This window comes from Nyctereutes procyonoides, unplaced genomic scaffold, assembly GCF_905146905.1.
Source record: "Nyctereutes procyonoides isolate TBG_1078 unplaced genomic scaffold, NYPRO_anot_genome, whole genome shotgun sequence".
Taxonomy (NCBI): domain Eukaryota; kingdom Metazoa; phylum Chordata; class Mammalia; order Carnivora; family Canidae; genus Nyctereutes; species Nyctereutes procyonoides.
In genome coordinates, this window is record NW_026575125.1 from 92,933,049 (window position 1) to 92,958,547 (window position 25,499).

The following is a 25,499-nucleotide window of genomic DNA, read 5'->3' on the forward strand; positions in this document are numbered from 1 at the left end:
TCCTCATCCCCTAATCCTCACATCCTAGCATTTTATTTGATGCCTTATTCAATTGCCTTCCCTCTGCATAAGCTTCCCCTCTAGACAGCATAAGCGCTGATGAGATTTCTCGGTTATACTCCCATTTTCCTTCTTTATGAAAAGCTTCAGCCTGTCTTTCTCCATCGGCAGCACCCCCACCCCTGCTGCCATTGGGCTGACTTTGGGATGGGTGATTGGCTCTTCTCTGCCTCACTAATCCAGCACATTTATTCAAGTCAGATGACCACATGATGAGGCACTGTTTTTCAGTTAGAGGAGAGCACGTGTGTGCAGATTGAGATTATTACAAAATAATTCTAACGGAATTGACTTCTGATATATGTTTACTAAGACTAAAGCAATTTAGTAGCTCGGGGTTTTCATTCAAGAAAATGAATGCCTTTTATCATATCTGATGGAAGATTTCTTCTGGGAAGTGTGGCATATTCTGAGGCTGATTTTTGTAGAATATCACTATTTAACTCCCAACACAGCTGAAATTAGATAGGTTGCCATAGGACAACATATCTTTTTATAACTGAGGAAGCAGAAAAGGGGGGGGGCTGAAGAATGTTTTCCCTTTGAACACAAGGAATGTGGGTTTTTCCTTAAAGGGAAAATACCTATACAATAGGTAAATCGGGTGCATTAAAACTGGAAGCCTCCTTCATTTCTCTCCCCAGCCCCCCCAGACTTCTCAGGGTACCTAAATCAAAGAGAAGCAGATTAAGGTGAGCGGGAAGGCATGTTCTGTACTCAAAGCAAGATCAATCTTTATACATAGATCCTTTTTTGGCACTGATGTAGAAAATCCAAACATGGAGATACTTAGGTCTGCAAATAACCTAATCTGCATACCAGATGGATCTAAGGGGGAAAAAAATCATAGACACTTTTCCACATACACATATTTTTTTTAATGTGAGCATAGAAAAGCAGATGCTTTTGCTCCCAAAGGGTCTGTGGGCCTTCTCAAGTAGTCTTCTGGAGCAATTTAATTTCAAATTTCTAAAATTACAAAAATGTCTAGATCGAACATTAGATTTAAAAAGAAATGGCCTCTCACACAGAAAGCCAACTGAACATTTTCTGAATTATTTTTTAACTATTCAGTGAAACCCAGCCTCCAATGTCACAGACAAGCGGATGGGGGAGTCAATAAGGAAACGTTTCCCCCAAACGAGTAGACCATGATTCACTGGCTGCTTTAACAAATAACTTAATGATCTGCTATATGCTCGACTCAGTAACTTAGTATGTAAGAACTGTTTTTATCTGCAAACAAAATTGTGGTTTAAGTTTCAATGAATTTGGATTGTGGCATTTTGTTCTTTCAGATCCTATTTGTGAGACTCAAAATAAATTTCCTTAAAACAATGAATCTTATCTACATTTGACATGTCTCTCCTTATTACATTTATCATATCTGCCATCATAACTGGCCAACCATCATCTCCAACAAATCTCACAAAGGCTCAGTGAATAGGGTACATGGATTTGGGAATTTGGTATTTCCTCCTTAAATTGAACAGTAGACTAAGACAGCTTTTCTACTTGAAGTTCTGAAACTAATTCAGAAAGAGCTATTATAATTACTGTAAAAGCAAAGTTGAATATTCTCTTGGTTACCAGAGTCATTAAATAGCTCAGGGTACAATTTATGCCTTGTTCGTCTATAGCAGATGGCAAGAATCAAGATTGAGGACTAACTGCGCAAGAATCACTCCCATTAACTAGTTCTTTTGTGCATTCTATCACACACGGTCCTCCCACCTCACCCTCCCTCCCACAAGCCCTGCACCAAAAATGCAAAAAAGAGAAAGACCCAGAGCAAAACAGGGCACTTTTTGCAGCGAGACCTCACTTAGCTCACATCAGTAGGAATGCTGCTGCCTCATGGAAGTATGATTTCAAGATATTGGAGTACACTCTAGAAAGTCTCAGGACTGGGAGCATTTCTGATGAAAACCTTCCACAAAACGTATCACTGGTTTGTTTGTTTATTTTTCTGGCAGAGATTACCAATGCAATCAACCAGACCCTGATGACTCAGGCATTCACCATGAACATCCCTGTGGATACTGTGCCGGAGTCACAGCCTGTCACTTCCCCTGCTGCTAACGTTCCTCTTTCCAATGTTACCCCCTCCCTCTCTATACACCCCTTCTAATCTGCAGCTTCTCATTTACTTTGAACTGAAAACCCACGATTGGTAAGAACTGTATGTTAAGTAAGAGTTAAGAAGGTACTGGAAGTAAGGATGAGGAAATAATTCCTGGCCTCCGAGACAGCAGCTCTGTGACACCTAAGGGTTCCTATCTTTAGATAACTTCCCCATCCCTTCCAGCTTCAGCTAAGTTTTGGGAGTGATAATATGAGCCAGCTACCTTCAAATAAGTGAGTTTCTTCTGAACAGACTATCTGGGTAGGGACTAAAGCAGATATTCCAATAGCTTCAAGAGTTTCTAAACCCAAATATAATGTTTCAGGGAGTGACACCACCCCCTCCCCGGGTTATTTAACCTCGAGTAATTACATAAGGCGCATCCCTGCCTGGTCTGTCTATGCTCTTCGCTTTGATCTTGAAGACACTACTGAGACAGGAAGGGCCAGGTTCATTGTTCCAGATTACAGATAAGGAAATGGAGGCAGGAGTACATTGAGGGGTTTGCCCACAAGCAAACAGTGAGTACTTGACAAGGTTGGGCTTCTGGGTTCTTATTTGGGGCCTTTCTCACAACACTAATGCTTCAATGGCTCCCTCTCACCTCCCCTCTGCTCAAAAGGACACTAAGCCCTTCCTCCGGTGAGAAAGCCCCATTTCCTTTGGGCTTGCTGCCTTATTTCTCTAAATTCTGCCAGATGTCCTCAGGAATATTGCTCATTTTTCTGGAAGAACTCAAAACCCTCTGATTTTATTATGTTGAGGGTTGTCAGTGAATTAAAAATTCAACAAATGTATGGCCCCAACTTGCCATCAAAACTTAACAAATGTCACCAGTAAGGATGTTTCTCACAAGCGGACACTGAAGAATACATCCCAGCAGATACCTAACAGCTCATTTTGTGTCATGACAGTGTGAGAAATCACTTCCTCAAGACATTCATTAACCTTTCATTTCCTCCATAAATAATCAGTCAGAAATGTGGCTCATATTTTAAATTAATCAAAAACAGCTCTCTCGCTCTCTCTCTCTCTCTCTCTCTCTCTCTCTCAGTCCTTGAAATGACTGGAGAGCTTCTAATGCCAGCATGATAAGCATATTTAACTACATAGTTCCACTCCTTTGAGCCAGCTTAAACCTTATCTTCTCCAGGAAACCTTCACTATCCATCCCAGCAGACCTTAGATACCTCTTCTTCTCCAAGAATCTAGAACAATTATTAGTATTTGACATTTAGCACATATTGAGAAACCATGTAATGACTGCCGTAGGCAGACAGACCCAGGTTCTAATTCCAGCTTTACCATTTATGAGCTGTGTGGCCTTGGGCATATTACTTAAACTCTCTCTAGCTGAGGTTCCTCATCTGTAAAATGAAACGTAATCTGCTAAATTGTTTTAGGGATTAAATGCATATAAAGCACCTAGCACACTGTGTGGCTTATACTAGGAACTCAATTAAGGGTAGTTGTTTTTACTGTTATTATAGCCTTTTATATATAGTTCTGGTTTGATACTTATGTAATTTTGTTATCTTCTCGAGTTGTTTTTTATCTTTACAAAAGATTTTTTTATTTACTTACTTAGCTGGGAGAGGTGCAGAAGGAGAGAATCTCAAGCAGACTCCCACTGAGTACAGAGCCCAACATATGGCTCGAACCCACGACCCCAAGACCATGACCTGAGCCAAAATCAAGAGTCAGATGCCCCACCAAGTTGTTTTTAAATCCTTTGATAGTTGTGTCCATGATAGAACTTGTCATGAAGCTTAAGCCTAATTGTACCCTACTTGCATGGGTTCTCCCAAGGCCTTACTATTCATGATTTTGTTTCACTTTTCTTAAAGAGAGCTCCTAAAGTTAGGTATTAGTGTCAGACTTAGAACAAAACCTGGTTCCACTTCTGGTTGTATCTTTAACCTGTGTGCTACCCCCCTTACTCCCCCTCGCTGCATTCAGTACCGTACTTTGTACATAGTACTTAATAAAGTGACATTTTATAAAATCTCAATTAACCAGATTTTGTCCTATTTAGCTATCTGGAAATAAACTTATGTGAGTAGTCAAAAACTTCTGACTGACAACCAATATATTTGGTTGGAAATCATTCAATCCACTTACATATTTTAAAATAACAAAAATGCATTTTGTAAACTGTAAGGCTTAGAATACAGTGTTATTCATGAAAATTACCATAAGAATGATGACCCCAACTAAGAATGATGACCCCCAACTGAGTTTCTCCACCTCAGCACTAGTAACATTTTTTACCAGACATTTCTTTGATGTGGAGGGCTGTCCTGTACATCGTGGGATGGTTAGCAGCATCTTTGGCCTCTACCCACTATGTACTATTCACTCTCCCAGATGTGACAACCAAATGCCTCCAGGCGTCTCCAGATGTCCCCTAGGGGAAAATCCTCTCCCCCACTGCCCTGGGCCTTGTATCCAGCACCAAAAGCTGTATAAATGTTTACAAATCTTTCATATTAAGGCAGGAAAAGGAAGGTAAGCATTTTAGAAAAGTTTCAATAAGCAAAAGCAACCTCGATTAACCTGAAAATCCCATTAGCCCCATTCCTGGAGTGTTCTATTCCCTAAGCATTCCAGATAACAACAAAAAAAGTACTGTACATTCTATTTTCTAATTTGTATTCCATGTTCAGCCCATTTTCCATCTCAGCAGCTAAGTACAGAATCCAGTTCATGGGTGGGGGATCATCAGCTTCATCGCTTCTGCCATCTATTTTAAGTGACAAGGATGCTACTGACCTGGAAGTTTAGAGAGCTTTTTCTCCCTTGTTTTTGACACTTTTAACTTTGATGTTAGCAATTCTTCCTGTATCCTCTGACTGAAATTGAAATGTACAAAAAGAACTCTGGTCCAGTTAACTGTGATTTTACTGTATACAAGAGACCTAACACTTTGTTGACCATTTAAAAGTAATTTGCTCTAGCCCACTGATTGATTATTGCACTTCCCATTGATTGGGCAATTGAAAATGCCCTTCTTAAATAAGCAATATCTCTTATTTCTTCTTCTGCAGGTTGTGATCCTGGGGAAACATTCAAGAGGTTATCACTACATGCTTGCAAACCTGGTAAGAACAAGTGGAGTTTTTGTTTCTCAGGGTAATATATTCTATTTCATTTGTGTCATCCATAATCATCCAAAAAAGAAATACATGAAGAATGTAACGTGCCCTCTAGACACTTAGAGAAATGAATAAGTAAATACCAAAACTTGAATGCAATATCCTTGTTTTCAATTATGGTGTCTCTGTTTTAGCTGTGAAGCTTATATTCTCTCCTCATTTAAAATATAGTAATTTGATATGATTCTTCACTGATTATTCTTAGATCATATTTGGATTTGAAATGTAAAACATTTTATCCAGGCTTGAAATATAACACAAGAGACAGGAGACACAGGAAACTAACTGACTCTTTCCCCAGTTAACCCAAGTATATGTGCACATCAGTACTGGATTTGTCTTTCCAGAATCAGACCACTACCAAATCTTTTCAAACCAGATACCAGAAGTAGATTTGAAAGTGGAACATCAAGGGACCCTGTCAAAGCATACAGCTACCTTTATACTTATAATAAAACACAAGTTGAATCTTTTCCTTCATATTTCCCATGCCTTTAAAATTTATGACGCTTTAGAAGCTAGTATTTCATTTAGGTTAGATTATAGTTCTTTCTCCAAAAAGACAGTTGGTCTTAGAATTAACAAAATGGCTTCCAGATCAGTAATATCTGTTTGGCAGAGGTTCGGAATAATACTACCTCCCCAAAATGAAAGAGAAATGCTAAATGATCACTGTGATACTAAGAATCTTTTAAATTATTACATATCACAAGTTCTAAACCCAATCTCGTTTCATTATCACAACAGAATGATAATTGTTATGGAGCTCTTACACCAAAAGAATAGCAACAAAAGTGAAATATTATTATAATTATATTCTTAGATTTCTTAAAGAAAAAATCTTATTTTGTTTTAATGATGAAAAATTTTTAAATGAGAAAAGAGATATTACTTAAGCCTCTGTCTTAGGAAGTATGTTCATTCCAACACTTTATGAGATGAAGATTAGAGCTACTGCTTTGAAATGTAGTGTGCATCTTCTCCAATAGATTGCTCAAAGTGGAGCACTCCAGACCATTTGGGGGATAAATGAATAAACTCTTTTAGGAAATCTTGATTCTCCATTTACATCTGAATACATTCAATTTGGTTTTTTTAGGCAATCAATAAGTAAAGGATATTTGCTGACTCATTGGAAGTTAGACCAGGGCTCGGCAGAAAACATGGATGTCACAGCAAGGCACCTGAGGGCAGTTACTGATGGGTTTTTACCATTTCTTTCTCATCAATAAGTATTTTGCTCTCCTTCATTCCTTCTCCATTTTCCTTCTCTCCTGCCTTATACATCCCAGGGTTCACCCATCATCGACAGTACATGAGATGATTTTACATATTACACACATAAACTTTTTTTATTATAATGGCAATGTATTATTTATTATATGTTAGAAAAATATGAGACGAGCACATCAAAATCCAAATTTCATGAATATCATTATGTCATACAGGGCTAAAGTAGAGATTTAACAACAAATGAATCCATTTTGTAACATGTAAAATGTGTCATGTAAACAATAGCATGGGGGGGATAAACATATGGCAAGATCTGGTTTTGTGGGTGTGGCTGTGGTGGCATGTGGACTACTGAAGTTTGGGAAAGAGCACTGATGAGGGGTCAGAAACTTTGGGTTGTCATATGGTCTTTACTACTAACTAGCTGTGGGACCTTGCTTAAGTCACTTTAGTTTCTTTACTGTGAATTCAGATGGGAGTGAGGAGTTCATTGATGTAATGGTTGGGCCCTTTGGAAGCATATGCTAAGATATAATTAGAAATGCAAGACATTTACTGGGAGTGATACCTCTGGAAAATGAAAGGGAGAGGGTCACAAGTGGGAAGGGAGAGCTTAAGACCACAACTGAGGTCTGACATCAGCTAAGGAAAGGGAAAGGAAATTTGATGATGGTAGTATAGTTCTGAGAACATCTTGGCGAGCACAACTGAGAGTTCCAGTGCAAACACCTCCACACTGCCAAGAAACGGTGATCCACTGCACCACCACCTTGCTCAGCCATTGGCTGACAGCTGCTCAGGAAGCACATACCTCCTGCCTGAAAGCTGAGGAAGATCATGAAGCTGGAGGCTGTCAGCTAACTCAACTCCTCAAGGCAGGTTCCATCTTAAAGGGAGATCTGAGCCATGCATATGGATGATGATACATAAAGACCTTCCCCATTCTAGAATTCTAACTGGGCCTCCCTATTCCTGACAACAATCCTTCAGATGAGCTTTGGTTTCAACTTGAGACCTAGACCTGACAGAAATGAAAGCCTGTGGAGTGATAGAACTGCAAGAGAGAAATATTAGGACAAAGTTGGGGAAAAGAATGGTTAACTGAATGCCTAAACAGGACTTGGAATCATGAGACATTGGGAGGAAGCTTACTACAAAAACAAGTAAAGTCTGGTCCTTCAGAATGAATGTAATATATAGTGTCATGTCAGTCTGCCTAATGAAAACGTGAACTCATTCACCATGCTTTGAGCTGCCACTCCTTTTCCTCTAGTGACCTTTTCATCTGAACTCAGTCATGTGTTTCCATAAGTCCCTGTACTCTATATCAAATTGTATACAGGCAATAGAGATAGGAACTGTTGCTAGTCTCTGATAAAAATGAGACAGATCATCCCACCATGGTTTCCAGGTTTTTAAAAGCAGATTAAGGGAATCCCTGGGTGGCTTTGTGGTTTAGTGCCCGCCTTCGGCCCAGGGCATGATCCTGGAGACCCGGGATCGAGTCCTGCATCAGGCTCCCTGCATGGAGCCTGCTTCTTCCTCTGCCTGTGTCTCTGCCTCTCTCTCTGTGTGTGTGTGTGTGTGTGTCTCATGAATAAATAAAATCTTTATAAAAAAAGCAGATTAAAATACCCTAAATATGTCCACCAAAGTCTCAACACACACACACACACACACACACACGCACACGCACACACACACACACCAAAACTATTTAGAAGTTACTCAGGTGGTCAAAAAAGGGTAAGTAGAGCTGTTTCCTTTCAAAATGAGCAGGGTGGATGAAAGCTGAAGACATATACACAAAGGAACAAAGTCTAATCTGATTCCTGGTATTATGATAACACAGAACCACACTGCCTTCTTCTACAAAATGCAAAGTCAAAAACGATCACAGAGCTTACCTAAGCTTTCTGGAATCACCTACATCAGAGCACGATGTGTGCCATTTGCCACAGAGCTACATCTATCTGGCAAAGATTTCTATGTGCTTTTACGTGGACATTTCTCTGGTAGCAATCCTAAAATGAGAAGACTTGGATAGTCCATGAATGCTTTGACACAGGCCTTTCACAGGTCAGGGTGTACATTTCACAGTGAATAATAAGCTGTAGAAAACTTCTAACTTGTTGAAATCCCTGGAAGAAACAAAATATTCCATCAGAAGCACAGGCCAGAGATGTGATATGGTGAGCACACAGGCCAGAGGTTGACATCCCAATGATGAGAGAGCAAGTAAGTCTCTTACAAATTCTATTTCAGTTGATAATGGCCATTTTTAGGGGTTGTTCCATAATTAATTGTTTTCTCTTCCTGGACTCTAAGGTGGTAATGTTTCTCTACTCTGGTACCAGAGGTAACCAGCATGTATACAATCTGCCAGTCAGGCAACCTCTCTCTCTTTCAAGGCAAGGTCCTGGGTCAGGATCCTTTATACTGCATTCCCAAGCATGTTGTATATGTGGTTTAATCTTTTCATATATGTCAATAATGATAGCTCAGTCATTGTGTGCAGAACCCTAAACTAACAACCCTAGGCATAACATAATAAAAACAAGCACTAGACCCAGAGCTAGGAAACAAGGCTTCCTAATCCACAAAATGGAGAGTTAGACCAGATTACTATTTCTCCAAGTGTACACAAGATGATCTTAGGGAATACACAGCAAAATTTCTTAAACTTACTACTTTTGAATTTATATTAACTGTGTATTGCAAAAAGATAACTATCCTTTCAATTCTGTGGTTTTACAGATACCATTCCTTAGAATGAAGCTAAAGTAGATATTTAGATTTAAAAATTTAGTCAATGTAAAGAAAAATATTAGGTAAATTATGGCTCAGATGATCCACCTATATGGCAAAAAAAAAAACTGTAAAGGTGGCATATTAATGACTAAAGTTTAGGAAACACTCCAAGGTCACTTCCAACTCTACATTTCTTCCCTCATGGAGGGTCAGTATGGATCAGAAAAGGCTGGGAGTGAGAGTATAGGCACACCAGCTAGGCAAAAGCTAAGGATATAAATAGGGGAACAAAACCAGAGCCCTGTTATCCTTAGGGATATAAAGTCATAAGGCAGACTTAAAATCATTCAGGTAGGCAGAAGCCAAGAGGGGTTTGAGTATCCTTACCTAAGTTCTTTTTTTTTCCTTACCTAAGTTCTAAACATAGCTGAGGATCTGAAGAATCAATCAAAACCACCTTGCAGTCAACACAAAATGAATTGGATCTGGGTTGAAATGGTCCAACAACAGATGTTCAGCACCCAGCCACCCAAATAAGACCAAAAAACAAAATGCCAAGCATTTGAAGTGGCCCAAGGGAGAACATGAGCCATAGTGGACTTACTCAGTGTTGTACCAGTTAACCACTATCTTAGAAGACCCAACAGGGGTCAAGACTAATCCCAGAGTGGGGGACTGTTGTTGATCCTACAAGTGGAAGTTAGATAATGTCAGCTGCCAGTGGTAGAGGGCCACATGAGCAGACAGTCCAGGAGGCCATTGTGCTAGGAGGCAAAGGGAAGGAAGCTAGCATATCTTAGACTCCTCATTGCTGTGTCGGCTATTTTCTTTAGACTGCTTACTAAATTTACTCAGAACTCCCATGAGGAGAGACTTCTTACCTTGTCACCTCCCTAAGCTTTTTAGAGATCAGGAAAATGGGCTCAGAAAAAATACATGACCTGCCCAAAGTCTCAGAGCTAATCCATTGCCAAGCTAGGCCTCCAATGCAGGTTGAGCAGACTCTTGACAGAACACCTTCCTCCTTCCCTTGACCCACTCAAGCATCTCAGTGAGACAAGAGGCCAGCCCCACAAAGGTCACTTAAGAATATTTGCAAAGGGGATCCCTGGGTGGCGCAGAGGTTTGGCGCCTGCCTTTGGCCCAGGGCGCGATCCTGGAGACCTGGGATCGAGTCCCACATCAGGCTCCCGGTGCATGGAGCCTGCTTCTCCCTCTGCCTGTGTCTCTGCCTCTCTCTCTCTCTCTCTGTGACTATCATAAATAAATGAAAAAAATTTTTTAAAAAAGAATATTTGCAAAGACATAAATGCATATGAATGAAATACAAACTATACATTTATGAGAGTAAAGTGGTCAGAAAGAAAAAATGTTTAAAAACCAAGGGGAGCCTTGTGAAACGGGGTCTGAAACTTGTCCAAGAGCCGATCTGAAATGCATCTTAACAGACACCAATTATATCTGTCCATCACTCTCTTCTCTTGTGCCACATTCCCTATTCTCTCTCTCTCTCTCTCTCTCTCACACACACACACACACACACACACACACACACACACACCCCTCTCTCCTGCTCTCTCATCTCCTCATCTCCCCTCTTGCTCTTGCTCCCTCTTTTCTCTTATCTGCCCCATTCATATTATTAGCATGCCAGGAAACAATGGGGGGCACTAGCTTACATCTAATTTTTTCAAATTTTTATTAAAACAAAAGTACCATTCAAAATCCAAAAGAGACCACAAGGAGTAATGTAAGCTTGAAGAACTGAACTCTGAAGTCTTCTAAATCTTTGAATGTACCTGAAACAGAGAGGGACTCCCTTTGTTCAGAGGGAAAACAAGTTCAAGTGAGATTGGGTCATGTGTTTTGCTTGCCAATAACAACTGTTCCCTTCTGCTCCCTTCCCCTTCCAGGTCTTCTCATTTTGTTTGCTACTCCTTCCCTTCCTTTGTTCTTCCATTTTTATATTCTAAATAAAAAATTCAAATGCTCGAGGCACCTGGGTTGCTTAGTCAGTTAAGCATCTGACTCTTGATTTCGGCTCAGGTCATGGTCTCAGAGTTGTGAGATCAAGCCCCACATTGGGCTCCATGCTGGGCATAGAGCCTGCTTAAGATCCTCCTTCTCCCTCTGCCTTTTCTCTCTCTTTAAAAAAATTCAAATGCTCAAAGCCACATGTTGTGAACAATGACACCTCAGAAGCTAGCATGTAAACACAGAGCTCACTGGGCTGGAGCCTGGCCTTACAGGCAAAGGAAGTGGGATTGAAGTGAAAAATCCCCACTGGTCCCAAATGCCAGGAGCCCAGTCACCTCCCCTGGGTACACAACTTCTCTGGGGGCTGAGGATTCACTTTCTTCTCCAAACAGAGATAGGTTATAGCAGAGCACCAAGGGAATGAGGAGTTGGGGACTGGGCTGGGGTCCAACTTCCTACCTGGCATTTAGAAATCCACAGGCACTCGTCAACTTAAAGTTGCCAACATTGAGACTCTCATTCTCCCTGTCCAAAAATGCCCCCATTATAATAGCCAACTCTCTCTCTCTCTCTCTCTCTCTCCCTCTCTCTCTCTCCCCCTCTCAACAAAGAAAGATTACTTTCTACCCAATGTTCTAGCAAGATAAATCAAAAGAATTCTATTTTCTTCCCCAGGCTCTCAGATCACGTCCTCTAAAACAGTGCTTCTCAAACTATCTGTGAAGAAAAGCCAGTTTTTTCCTCCATATCGTCACAGATCAACAAAAGTGCAACAGAAATAAATTATTGAAAGTATGAAATAAACAAAACAAGGAATAGAAAATACAAGCCAGATTTTTTAGTATTACATTTAACAGCCATATTAGCCTATCAAATTGCTATAAAGGTTTATGAAAACTTGCTTTCTATTTCTTTCTTTATTTTACCTCTGATTGCTAACAAACAGCAGAACAGCACCAGTCCACATACACTCTGGGTAATACTGCTCTAAAGATCTTTATAGTAAGTTATTTTTCCTTTGTATCACTTGTATGCCCAATACCTTGTTCACTCCCCTGCAAGGAAGACAGAAGATGGTGTCCTTAAGAATTTTATAGTCATAATGGACAGACAAAACTTTTAGAGCTCATGATAATTGGCATGGAGCTAGAACAGGTGCTAGGACAGGGAATGAAGAGAAGCTAGAGTATGGAGAATCAAAATTCTGCATAGCATGGCCAAACAAGGTCTCTCAGGAAAGGTGACTTTGAAATGATCCAAATGATGTAAAAGATCCAATTATGTGAAGAATCAGGAAAAGTTCATGTCATGCATAGGGAACAGCATGTGCCAAGGTCCTGAGGCAGAAAAGAGCTTGATACCTTCACTGAACTGTCAGAAGGCAATCTTGGCTAGAGCAGAGGTGAGTTTCAGATTATGTAAGGCTTTAGTAAGCCTGGTTAAAGGACTTTTAGCTTTTTCAACAGTGATAGAAAGCCACTGAAGAACTTCAAGCTGGAGTGAGGGTGCATGAACTGATTTTTGCTTTAAAAAAATCAGTGTCAAATGGATGGGTCCTCCATACAACTGTTTTAAAAAAGAGATCAGTGGCTATTTTTCCCAGTAATAGCACTTATGTCAACTTATATTCATACAAATAATTCCCACTGGACTAAAGTGCCAAGAGGTCAGGGCAAGTTTGATATGGCTCATTATGTTACCAATGGATAGCATTTAAAAGGCTTCAAAGTATGTTGATTTGAGAATAGAACAGTGAGCAAACAATACAAGCACCTATAGTCAAGTGCTAATTTATATGGTGTAATCTTCAACTCCACACACTACACCCTCCCAGGAGGATGGACCTGCTTCTCGAAAAAGACTTGTGTCTCTCATTAGCAACCTGATAACTTGAGTCACCACAATTACTATGCATTTCCCTATCGAACAACTCAAATGACACTAAAGATAGAGCTAGCCTTCATCCAAATTATGAGATAAATACTTGCCCTTGGCAGTTTCCCAGCCCTCTTTCTACTGCTTTTATCTTCCCCATAGGCAAGCCACCTTTCCCATTTCTCACCTATAATCTGCCATCAACTCATTGAAAGTCACTGAACTTATCTTGTCTCTGTTTTCCTTTCAGTACAAAATGTACCCTAAGAATAGTATTATATGAAAGGAATCTCCACGTAATATCTTGAAAATAAGTGCTCTAAAAGAAAGCTTTGAATATATTTATTTGCAACTCTCCATTATCCATACTACCAGAAGGAAATTGAATTACAGTATATATAAATCAAGGGAGACAGGATAATACTAAAGTCATTTAAATCTTTGCAAGACTGACTTGTCTGGCTATTCTGAAATCAGGACAATCTTGTTTGAATGCCAATTGTATAACCAGTATCTGTATAAAAGATGGCCCTGGAGAAATCAGTCAAGGGTAGCTTACAAGTCTCCCATATAAACTGCTTATACACAAAAGTCATGGTTGTTTTTATAAAGTTGCATTTGGATGCGGGTAGCAGTGCAATGGATCAAACAGATGTGACGTGATCAAAAAGTGATATGACTGATGAAATATAGCAGAACTCACAAATTCAAATGAGTAGTTTCCCTCTTAAAGGAATAACTCCTGGAGATTATATCCATATTTCCATCAAATATTGCCATTATCACACAGAGACAAATAGTCAACTGTACAGATACCTAAAACATAAAAAGTGAGAAAGTAGTTTCAACTCATCCAATCTGTGAGCACCAGGATTGCCTCCAGTCTTCCTCTTCCTTCTTTCATCTCTTTTCCTTTCTCCCTCTGCACAGTATTTTGGCCCAGCCAAAGGAAAAGAATTAGCCAAACAACAATTTTAACCAAACAGAACTGGTGAGATACAAACAGCACTAGAACTTGTTAAGCCCAGTCTAAGCAAAAGTCCTTGAGTATCTCATCATCACATCTAGTTAATAAAATCCTGAAATAGTAAAATGAGCTCAACAGATATTCCACATAGTATAGCAGGGAATTGGGAATGTTGGAATCACTTAGCAATGATGCTGTGACAATACACATATATTTATTCCATGGAAAGTATAGGAAGGCATGCAGTAATGAAGGAGGACAAAAGCCCATAAGCAGTCAACAGTGTGCAAAAGCCTACGTAATAATTGGCCAAAAATGAGTACAAATGGGCCCTTTTACTACCTGGTAGAGATTGTAAAGACAAATTTGATATCAATCATCCTTAGTCATTATTGGAAATGGTTCTTGAAGAATGAAATTTCAGTAGAGACCGCCAGAGCTGTCAGTGATGAAGCAGGGGCCCTTTCTAGACAAAGAGAACAAAACAAAGGTAGCATGGTTCAAAAGGGCATAATATGGTTACAGCATGAGGTCTGTTGAAGGAAGTGGTACAGATGAGCCAAGGGAGTGGAAAATAAAGATAATGAAAATTCTCAAAGGCCAAGTCAAGACATTTTGCTGTTAATACATTTGTAGAAAGTAGGGAACCATTACAACGATTTGAAGAAAGGAATAGTATGCTCTAACTGGTATTTTAGGAAAGTAAATCTATTTATTTAGTTAGTTAATGATTTATTTATTTATTTATTTATTTGATAGAGAGTGAGAGAGAATGTGGGTTGCATGAGGGGCAGAGGGTGAGGGAGAGAGAGAATCTCAGGCAGACTCCCCACTGAGCACAGAGTCTGATGCAGGGCTTGATCTCAGGACTCTGAGACCATGACCTGAGCAGAAATCAAAAGTCGGGTGCTCAAGCAACTGAGCCACCCAGGTACCCCAGGAAGGTGAATTTATTATGTAAAAAATTAACTGGAGAGGTAAAGAACTGGACATTAGAGTACCAGCTAGGAAACTCAGACAATAATCTAGGCCAGTGGTTTTGAAACCCACTTGTATTTTGAAGTCACTTGGTGAGTTTATAAAGATACAGGTGCATGGACCTCACACCCACTGACCCAGTAGGCCTAAAGTACATTAATTCAAGGAAGGGATACAGGAAGAGGAAGAGATTTTGAGGGAATAAAATAACTTTTCTTTGGGGCACATTCTTTATAAGATGCTCATGGAATATGAAAGTTAATTTAATCAGCAGACAGGAAAGGGGTGCTAGAGTACGAGACAGGCTCTAATTAGAGACTCATTGGTGTCTCAGTCAGTGAACTCAAATTAAAAATTCCAAAAGAAAATGAGAATTAATTTGTTTTATAGACTCTGAAGTCTCAAAATGTAACAAATTCATTGGCTGAGGTAGTATGTATGGTAAGTGTTGTCCTCTTAAAAAATTAGGTTCTCAGAGCCCAGCCAGATGAGAAATCATGACTATCTACCTCCACTCTCAAAATTAAAATGGAAAAAAAGGTAAATAAAAAACAAAGAAGAAATTCTAATATCTTTGGATAGGAGATCCCAGAAGGCAAAACTAGTTTTCAAGCAAAAAATGAACTGCTATGATTCAGCAAAGGGATAGGACAGTTGCTATAAAATAGCAACCTGCTTATGCAAAATGAGCCATCTTTTCCCACACAAAATAACAAAGAAATCCACTGGAACACAGTTTATTTTCGATAAAAATATGTTATTTTAAAATGCATAATTTTTTTGCCAGGGGAATTTTATTTTATTTATTATTATTTTTTAATAATCAATTTATTTTTTATTGGTGTTCAATTTAAAATACATAATTTTTATTCTTTTTCTTAAAGATTTTATTTATTTATTCATAGAGATGCAGAGAGAGAGAAACAGGCAGAGACATAGGCAGAGGGAGAAGCAGGCTCCATACAGAGAGCCTGACGTGGGACTCGATCCAGGGTCTCCAGATCACGCCCTGGGCTGCAGGCGGTGCTAAACCGCCGCGCCACCGGGGCTGCCCAAAATACATAATTTTTAATAGCAGATGAAGCTCAGTGAGAAAATAGAATTCATAAGACAGAAATTTCTTTTGGAGTCAGACATGCTAAAATACATGTATTAAATAAAAGGATATGGGATTTCTGTCCTTTTTTGAGCCGTTGCTGTTGGGAACGTGCTCAGGTCAGGCACTTAAGCCCTGAAACAAAAGTCAGGACAAACCAAAAAGACTTAAAGAACTTTAAAACAAATGTCACTACTATTTAAATAGAAGGGAAGCGAGAAGAAATGGGTGGGAAATGTCAGAAAGGGAGACAGAACATGAAGACTCCTAACTCTGGGAAGCGAACTGGGGGTGGTGGAAGGGGGGGTGGGGGTGAATGGGTGACAGGCACTGAGGGGGGCACTTGACAGGATGAGCACTGGGTGTTATTCTGTATGTTGGCAAATTGAACACCAATAAAAAATAAATTTATTGTTAAAAAAATAAGATAAAACAAATGTCAATTTAGTTTTGAGCCAAGAGCATGAGTTAAAAAGCAGAATCTTCTGAACTCATTTATCACATATTCAAACTGGTAATCAAGCATCCTTTTTCTAAAGATAAGAATTTTCTAATAACATTTTTTAAAAAACTGATATCTATTCACATGTATTGCTGTCTGGTCATTGTGCTACTACTCACAGCCATTTTCAGGGGACTGAGTTGGAAATGGAGTATAAGGAGAGGCTAGGCCTATGCGCCAGGAAGAAGCCTGGGTGGGAATACTTAAAGGTATTTGTGACAGGAGGAGGCCTCATGAGAAGGTTCAAAGCTGATTGCCTGAGGGAATGGTGTCCCACCCCATGTGTGTTTCTGTCAGGGAGGAGTGAGAATGGAACTTTCTGGAAAAGGTCGCATGAGAAAAACTGACCAGCTTCTGGGGTGGAGTCTAAGGTAGCTGGCTGTGGAAAATAATTTGACAGCTGGCAGGCAAACAGGTAGGATGCCTTCCTCTACTACTTCCCACCACTAGCAATACCATCTCGTTCCTCTTTTACTTCTTGTGTTTGGGTGTTGAAAACCTAACTCTACTTCATTAGCCTTTTTTTTTTTATTTTTGAGCCATATATCCTTAGAGATTTTTTTCTTTTTAAATTTCTTTTTAAATTCCAGTTAGTTAATATATAGTGTATTATTAGTATCAGGGGTAGAATTTAGCGTTTCATCAGTTGCATATAACACCCAGTGCTCATTACATCAACTGCCCTCCTTAATGCCCATCAACCAGTTACCCCCATCCACTTCTTCCCCAGCAATCCTCAGTTGGATTCCTGTAATTAAGAGTCTTTTATGGTTTACCTCCCTGTTTTCATCTTATTTTTCCTTCCTTTCCCCTACGTTCATCTGTTTTGTTTCTTAAATTCCACATATGAGTGAAATCATATAGTATTTGTCTTCCTCTGACCAACTTACTTCCCTTAGCATAATACTGTCTAGTTCCATCCACATTGTTGCAAATGGCATACTTTTTGATGACTGATTAATATTCTGTTGTATAAATCTTATTTATTCATTCATCTGTCAACAGACATCTGTGTTCTTTCCATAGTTTGGTTATTGTGGATATGGCTGCTATAAACATTGGGAGGCATGTGCCCCTTCAAATCACTATGTTTGTATCCTTTGAACAAATACCTAGTAGTGCAGTTGCTGAGTCATAGGGTAGTTCTATTTTTAACTTTTTGAGGAAGCTCCATACTGTTTTCCAGAGTGGCTGCACCAGTTTCCATTTCTACCAACAGGGTAAGAGGGCTTGCCTTTCTCTTCCTTCTCACCAACACCTGTTATTTCCTGAGACATTAATTTTAGCCATTCGGATCGGTGTGAGGTGGTATCTCATTGTGGTTTTGATTTGTCTTTCTCTGATGCCAAGTGATGTTGAGCATTTTCTCATGTGTCTATTAGCCATTTGTAGGTCTTCTTTGAAGAAACATCTGTTCATGTCTTCTGACCATTTCTTGACTGGATTTTTTGGGTTTTGAGTGGTGTTGAGTGTGCTACCTTCTTTGTGTGTGTGTGTGTGTGTGTGTTATTTTTTTAATTTATTTTTTTAATTATTTTTTATTGGTGTTCAATTTACCAACATACAGAATAACCCCCAGTACCCATCACCCATTCACTCCCACCCCCCGCCCTCCTCCCCTTCTACCACCCCTAGTTCATTTCCCAGAGTTAGGAGTCTTTATGTTCTGTCTCCCTTTCTGATATTTCCTATCCATTTCTTCTCCCTTCCCTTATATTCCCTTTCACTATTACTTATATTCCCCAAATGAATGAGAACATATAATGTTTGTCCTTCTCCGATTGACTTACTTCACTCAGCATAATACCCTCCAGTTCCATCCACGTCGAAGCAAATGGTGGGTATTTGTCGTTTCTAATGGCTGAGTAATATGCCATTGTATACATAAACCACATCTTCTTTATCCATTCATCTTTCGATGGACACCGAGGCTCCTTCCACAGTTTGGCTATTGTGGACATTGCTGCTATAAACATCGGGGTGCAGGTGTCCCGGCGTTTCATTGCATCTGTATCTTTGGGGTAAATCCCTAATAGTGCAATTGCTGGGTCATAGGGCAGGTCTATTTTTAACTCTTTGAGGAACCTCCACACAGTTTTCCAGAGGGGCTGCACCAGTTCACATTCCCACCGACAGTGTAAGAGGGTTCCCCTTTCTCCACATCCTCCCCAACATTTGTGGTTTCCTGCCTTGTTAATTTTCCCCATTCTCACTGGTGTGAGGTGGTATCTCATTGTGGTTTTGATTTGTATTTCCCTGATGGCAAGTGATCCAGAGCATTTTCTCATGTGCTTGTTGGCCATGTCTATGTCTTCCTCTGTGAGATTTCTCTTCGTGTCTTTTGCCCATTTCATGATTGGATTGTTTGTTTCTTTGGTGTTGAGTTTAATAAGTTCTTTTTTTATATATAAATTAATTTTTATTGGTGTTCAATTTACCAACATACAGAATAACACCCAGTGCTCATCCCGTCAAGTGTCCCCCTCCGTGCCCGTCACCCATTCACCCCCACCCCCCGCCCTCCTCCCCTTCCACCACCCCTAGTTCATTTCCCAGAGTTAGAAGTCTTTATGTTCTGTGTCCCTTTCTGATATCTCCCACACATTTCTTCTCCCTTCCCTTATATTCCCCTTCACTATTATTCATATTCCCCAAATGAGTGAGAACATACACTGTTTGTCCTTCTCCGATTGACTTACTTCACTCAGCATAATACCCTCCAGTTCCATCCACGTTGAAGCAAATGGTGGGTATTTGTCGTTTCTAATGGCTGAGTAATATTCCATTGTATACATAAACCACATCTTCTTTATCCATTCATCTTTCGCTGCGCACCGAGGCTCCTTCCACAGTTTGGCTATTGTGGACATGGCTGCTAGAAACATCGGGGTGCAGGTGCCCCGGCGTTTCATTGCATCTGAATCTTCGGGGTAAATCCCTAACAGTGCAATTGCTGGGTCGTAGGGCAGGTCTATTTTTAATTCTTTGAGGAACCTCCACACAGTTTTCCAGAGTGGCTGCACCAGTTCACATTCCCACCAACAGTGTAAGAGGGTTCCCTTTTCTCCGCATCCTCTCCAACATTTGCTGTTTCCTGCCTTATTAATTTTCCCCATTCTCACTGGTGTGAGGTGGTATCTCATTGTGGTTTTGATTTGTATTTCCCTGATGGCAAGTGATGCAGAGCATTTTCTCATGTGCATGTTGGCCATGTCTATGTCTTCCTCTGTGAGATTTCTCTTCATGTCTTTTGCCCATTTCATGATTGGATTGTTTGTTTCTTTGGTGTTGAGTTTAAGAAGTTCTTTATAGATCTTGGAAACTAGCCCTTTATCTGATATGTTATTTGCAAATATCTTCTCCCATTCTGTAGGTTGTCTTTGAGTTTTGTTGACTGTATCCTTTGCTGTGCAAAAGCTTCTTATCTTGATGAAGTCCCAATAGTTCATTTTTGCTTTTGTTTCTTTTGCCTTCGTGGATGTATCTTGCAAGAAGTTGCGGTGGCCGAGTTCAAAAAGGGTGTTGCCTGTGTTCTCCTCTAGGATTTTGATGGAATCTTGCCTCACATTTAGATCTTTCATCCATTTTGAGTTTATCATTGTGTATGGTGCAAGAGAGTGGTCTAGTTTCATTCTTCTGCATGTGGATGTCCAATTTTCCCAGCACCATTTATTGAAGAGACTGTCTTTCATCCAATGGATAGTCTTTCCTCCTTTATCGAATATTATTAGTTGACCATAAAGTTCAGGGTCCATTTCTGGGTTCTCTATTCTGTTCCATTGATCTATGTGTCTGTTTTTGTGCCAGTACCACACTGTCTTGATGACCACAGCTTTGTAGTACAACCTGAAATCTGGCATTGTGATGCCCCCAGATATGGTTTTCTTTTTTAAAATTCCCCTGGCTATTCGGGGTCTTTTCTGATTCCACACAAATCTTAAAATAATTTGTTCTAAGTCTCTAAAGAAAGTCCATGGTATTTTGATAGGGATTGCATTAAACGTGTAGATTGCCCTGGGTAACATTGACATTTTCACAATATTAATTCTGCCAATCCATGAGCATGGAATATTTTTCCATCTCTTTGTGTCTTCCTCAATTTCTTTCAGAAGTGTTCTATAGTTTTTAGGGTATAGATCCTTTACCTCTTTGGTTAGGTTTATTCCTAGGTATCTTATGCTCTTGGGTGCAATTGTAAATGGGATTGACTCCTGAATTTCTCTTTCTTCAGTCTCATTGTTAGTGTATAGAAATGCCATTGATTTCTGGGCATTGATTTTGTATCCTGCCACGCTACCAAATTGCTGTCTGAGTTCTAGCAATCTTGGGGTGGAGGCTTTTGGGTTTTCTATGTAGAGTATCATGTCATCGGCGAAGAGGGAGTTTGACTTCTTCTTTGCCAATTTGAATGCCTTTAATGTCTTTTTGTTGTCTGATTGCTGAGGCTAGGACTTCCAGTACTATGTTGAATAGCAGAGGTGAGAGGGGACATCCCTGTCTCGTTCCTGATCTTAGGGGAAAGGCTCCCAGTGTTTCCCCATTGAGAATATTTGCTGTGGGCTTTTCGTAGATGGCTTTTAAGATGTTGAGGAAAGTTCCCTCTATCCCTACACTCTGAAGACTTTTGATCAGAAATGGATGCTGTATTTTGTCAAATGCTTTCTCTGCATCTAATGAGAGGATCATATGGTTCTTGGTTTTTCTCTTGCTGATATGATGAATCACATTGATTGTTTTGCGAGTGTTGAACCAGCCTTGTGTCCCGGGGATAAATCCTACTTGGTCATGGTGAATAATTTTCTTAATGTATTGTTGGATCCTATTGGCTAGTATCTTGTTGAGAATTTTTGCATCCATGTTCATCAGGGATATTGGTCTGTAATTCTCCTTTTTGGTGGGGTCTTTGTCTGGTTTTAGAATTAAGGTGATGCTGGCCTCATAGAATGAATTTGGAAGTACTCCATCTCTTTCTATCTTTCCAAACAGCTTTATTAGAATAGGTATGGTTTCTTCTTGAAATGTTTGATAGAATTCCCCTGGGAAGCCATCTGGCCCTGGACTCTTGTGTCTTGGGAGGTTTTTGATGACTGCTTCAATTTCCTCCCTGGTTATTGGCCTGTTCAGGTTTTCTATTTCTTCCTGTTCCAGTTTTGGTAGTTTGTGGCTTTCTAGGAATGCGTCCATTTCTTCTAGATTGCCTAATTTATTGGCATATAGCTGTTCATAATATGTTTTTAAAATCGTTTGTATTTCCTTGGTGTTGGTAGTGATCTCTCCTTTCTCATTCATGATTTTATTAATTTGAATCTTCTCTCTCTTCTTTTTAATAAGGTTGGCTAATGGTTTATCTATCTTATTAAATCTTTCAAAGAACCAACTCCTGGTTTTGTTGATCTGTTCCACAGTTCTTCTGGTCTCGATTTCGTTGAGTTCTGCTCGAATCTTTATTAACTCTCTTCTTCTGCTGGGCATAGGATCTATTTGCTGTTTTTTCTCTAGCTCCTTTATCTGTCAGGTTCGCTTTTGTATTTGAGTTCTTTCCAGTTTTTGAATGGATGCTTGTATTGCGATGCATTTCCCCCTCAGGACTGCTTTTGCTGCATCCCAAAGATTTTGAATGGTTGTATCTTCATTCTCATTAGTTTCCATGAATCTTTTTAATTCTTCCTTAATTTCCTGGTTGACCCTTTCATCTTTTAGCAGAATGGTCCTTAACCTCCACGTGTTTGATGTCCTTCCAAACTTCTTGTTGTGATTTAGTTCTAATTTCAAGGCATTATGGTCTGAGTATATGCAGGGGATGATCCCAATCTTTTGGTATCGGTTCAGACCCGATTTGTGACCCAGTATGTGGTCTATTCTGGAGAAAGTTCCATGTGCACTTGAGAAGAATGTGTATTCAGTTGAGTTTGGATGTAAAGTTCTGTAGATATCTGTGAAATCCATCTGGCCCAGTGTATCATTTAAAGCTCTCGTTTCTTTGGAGATGTTGTGCTTAGAAGACCTATCGAGGGTAGAATGAGCTAGATTGAAGTCACCAAGTATAAGTGTATTATTATATAAGTATTTCTTCACTTTGGTTATTAATTGATTTATATATTTGGCAGCTCCCATATTCAGGGCATATATATTGAGGATTGTTAAGTCCTCTTGTTGGATAGATCCTTTAAGTATGAGATAGTGTCCCTCTTCATCTCTCACTACAGTCTTCGGGGTAAATTTTAGTTTATCTGATATAAGGATGGCTACCCCTGCTTTCTTTTGAGGACCATTTGGTAAATGGTTCTCCAACCTTTTATTTTCAGGCTGTAGGTGTCCTTCTGTCTAAAATGAGTCTCTTGTGGACAGCAAATAGATGGGTCCTGCTTTTTTATCCAGTCTGAAACCCTGCGCCTTTTGATGGGGTCATTAAGCCCGTTCACGTTCAGAGTCACTATTGACAGATATGAGTTTCGTGTCATCATGATATCTATTCAGTCCTTGTTTTGTAGATTGTTCCACTGAACTTCTTCTTACAGGGGAATTTTAAGAGTCCCCCTTAAAATTTCTTGCAGAGCTGGTTTGGAGGTCACATATTCTTTCAGTTCCTGCCTGTCTTGGAAGCTCTTTATCTCTCCTTCCATTTTGAATGAGAGCCTTGCTGGATAAAGTATTCTTGATTGCATGTTCTTCTCATTTAGGACCCTGAATATATCCTGCCAGCCCTTTCTGGCCTGCCAGGTCTCTGTGGAGAGGTCTGCTGTTACTCTAATACTCCTCCCCATAACAGTCAGGGATTTCTTGTCTCTTGCTGCTTTAAGGATCTTCTCTTTATCTTTGGAATTTGCAAGCTTCACTCTTAAATGTCAAGGTGTTGAACAGTTTTTATTGATTTTAGGGGGGGAATCTCTCTATTCCCTGGATCTGAATGCCTGTTTCCCTTCCCAGATTAGGAATGTTTTCAGCCAGGATTTGTTCAAATACATATTCTGGCCCTCTGGCCCTTTCGGCGCCCTCGGGAACCCCAATTAAACGTAGGTTTTTCTTCCTCAGGCTGTCGTTTATTTCCCTTAATCTATCTTCATGGTCTTTTAATTGTTTGTCTCTTTTTTCCTCAGTTTCCCTCTTTGCCATCAACTTGTCTTCTATGTCACTCACTCGTTCTTCCTCCTCGTTAACCCTCGTCGTTAGGAATTCTAGTTTGGATTGCATCTCATTCAACTGATTTTTAATTTCTGCCTGATTAGCTCTAAATTCTGCAGTCATGAAGTCTCTTGAGTCCTTTATGCTTTTTTCTAGAGCCGCCAGTAGCTGCATAATAGTGCTTCTGAATTGGCTTTCTGACATTGAATTGTAATCCAGATCTTGTAACTCTGTGGGAGAGAGGACTGTTTCTTTCTTTTGAGGTGAGGTTTTCCTTCTACTCATTTTGCTCAGTGCAGAGTGGCCAAAAACAAGTTGTATTGGGAAAAGGAGAAAAAGAGAGGAGAGAAAGAAGGAAATAAAAGAGAAAAAGAAAAAAGAAAAAAGGAAGAAAAAAGAGAAGAAAAAGAGAAAGATAAAAAGGGTGGAGGAAGCAAAGAAATCAAAAAGCAAAAAAAAAATAATAATAATAAAACATGGGGCAGTATCTTCTGAATCTGTATACTTTAAGTCCCTTGACTTCCCCTGGAACTGGTCCATCCAGCTGGTCTTCTGGGGGAGGGGCCTGTTGTGCTGATTTTCAGGTGTTAGCACTTGCGGGAGCTGCTCTGCCCCTGCCTGGTGCAGGGCTCAGTGGGGGTTGTTTACCCCGTGAGGCCCAGGAGGAACAACCCCAGTGGCGGGGCCAGCTCTGGAGCCCTGGATTCAGCCTCCGCAGTAACTACTGAGCTCTCAGTCTGCAGGGCCTGGAGGCTCCGGGGCGGGGCCGCTGATCTGCTCAGCTCGGGGCAGGAGCGTCCTTGCTGTCCTGGGCCCTCCTGGCCTGTCCCGGGGGAGGCCGGATCCTGGGCTGTGTCCCGGCGCCCTGTGCTCCGGGGCCTGCGCTGTTGGATTTGCGCGCGCAGGTGTCTGTTAGTGTCCCCGGGAGCCCGAGGGCATCCCCGCCCTCCTGTCCTGGGGACACTCGCCCCGGCCTCAGCCCGGCTCCTCGCGGGGCCCCTCCCCCTCGGAGGCCTTTTGTGTCTTTATTTCTTTTTCCCCGTCTTCCTACCTTGATAGAAGCGCGAACTCTTCTCACTGTAGCATTCCAGCTGGTCTCTCTTTACATCTCAGGCCGAATTCGTAGATTTTCAGGATGATTTGAAGGTTATCTAGGTAATTTGGTGGGGACAGGTGATTTGGGGACCCTGCTCTTCCGCCATCTTGCCCCTCCTCCTGCTAAGTTCTTTATAGATCTTGGATACTAGCCCTTTATCTAAGATCTCCTTTGTGAATATCTTCTCCCATTCCATAGGCTACCTTTTAGTTTTGTTGATTGTTTCCTTTGCTGTGCAGGACCCTTTTATCTTGATAAAGCCCCAATAGTTCATTTTTGCTTTTGTTTCCCTTGCCTCTCTAGATGTGTCTAGCAAAGAGCTGCTGCAGTCAAGGTCAAAGAGGTTGCTGTCTGTGTTCTCCTCTAGGATTTTGGTGGATTCCTATCTCACATTTAGGTCTTTCATCTACTTTGAGTCATTAGATTTTTCCAGAAGTTTTAAGCATCTGAGGACTCTAAATTCGCCACATAGCAGATTTTGGGTAGCCATTCCCAAGTGCAGTGATCATGTGAAAGAATGAAATGGGAAACTAGGAGGAAAGTAGCTCTCTCTTAAAGATCT

At 40.3% G+C, this 25,499-nt stretch overlaps 1 protein-coding gene across 3 annotated transcripts in view; it reads left to right on the top strand.

Moving 5' to 3' along the window:
* The window catches only part of GRIA3 (glutamate ionotropic receptor AMPA type subunit 3), a 285,127-nt gene that overhangs the window by 162,044 nt on the left and 97,584 nt on the right, over positions 1-25,499 (top strand). For all 3 annotated transcript variants that reach the window (XM_055338480.1, XM_055338479.1, XM_055338481.1), the window contains one exon: positions 5,233-5,286. In XM_055338480.1, coding sequence (XP_055194455.1) covers positions 5,233-5,286 — 54 coding nt within the window. The remainder of the gene's footprint in view (positions 1-5,232; positions 5,287-25,499) is intronic.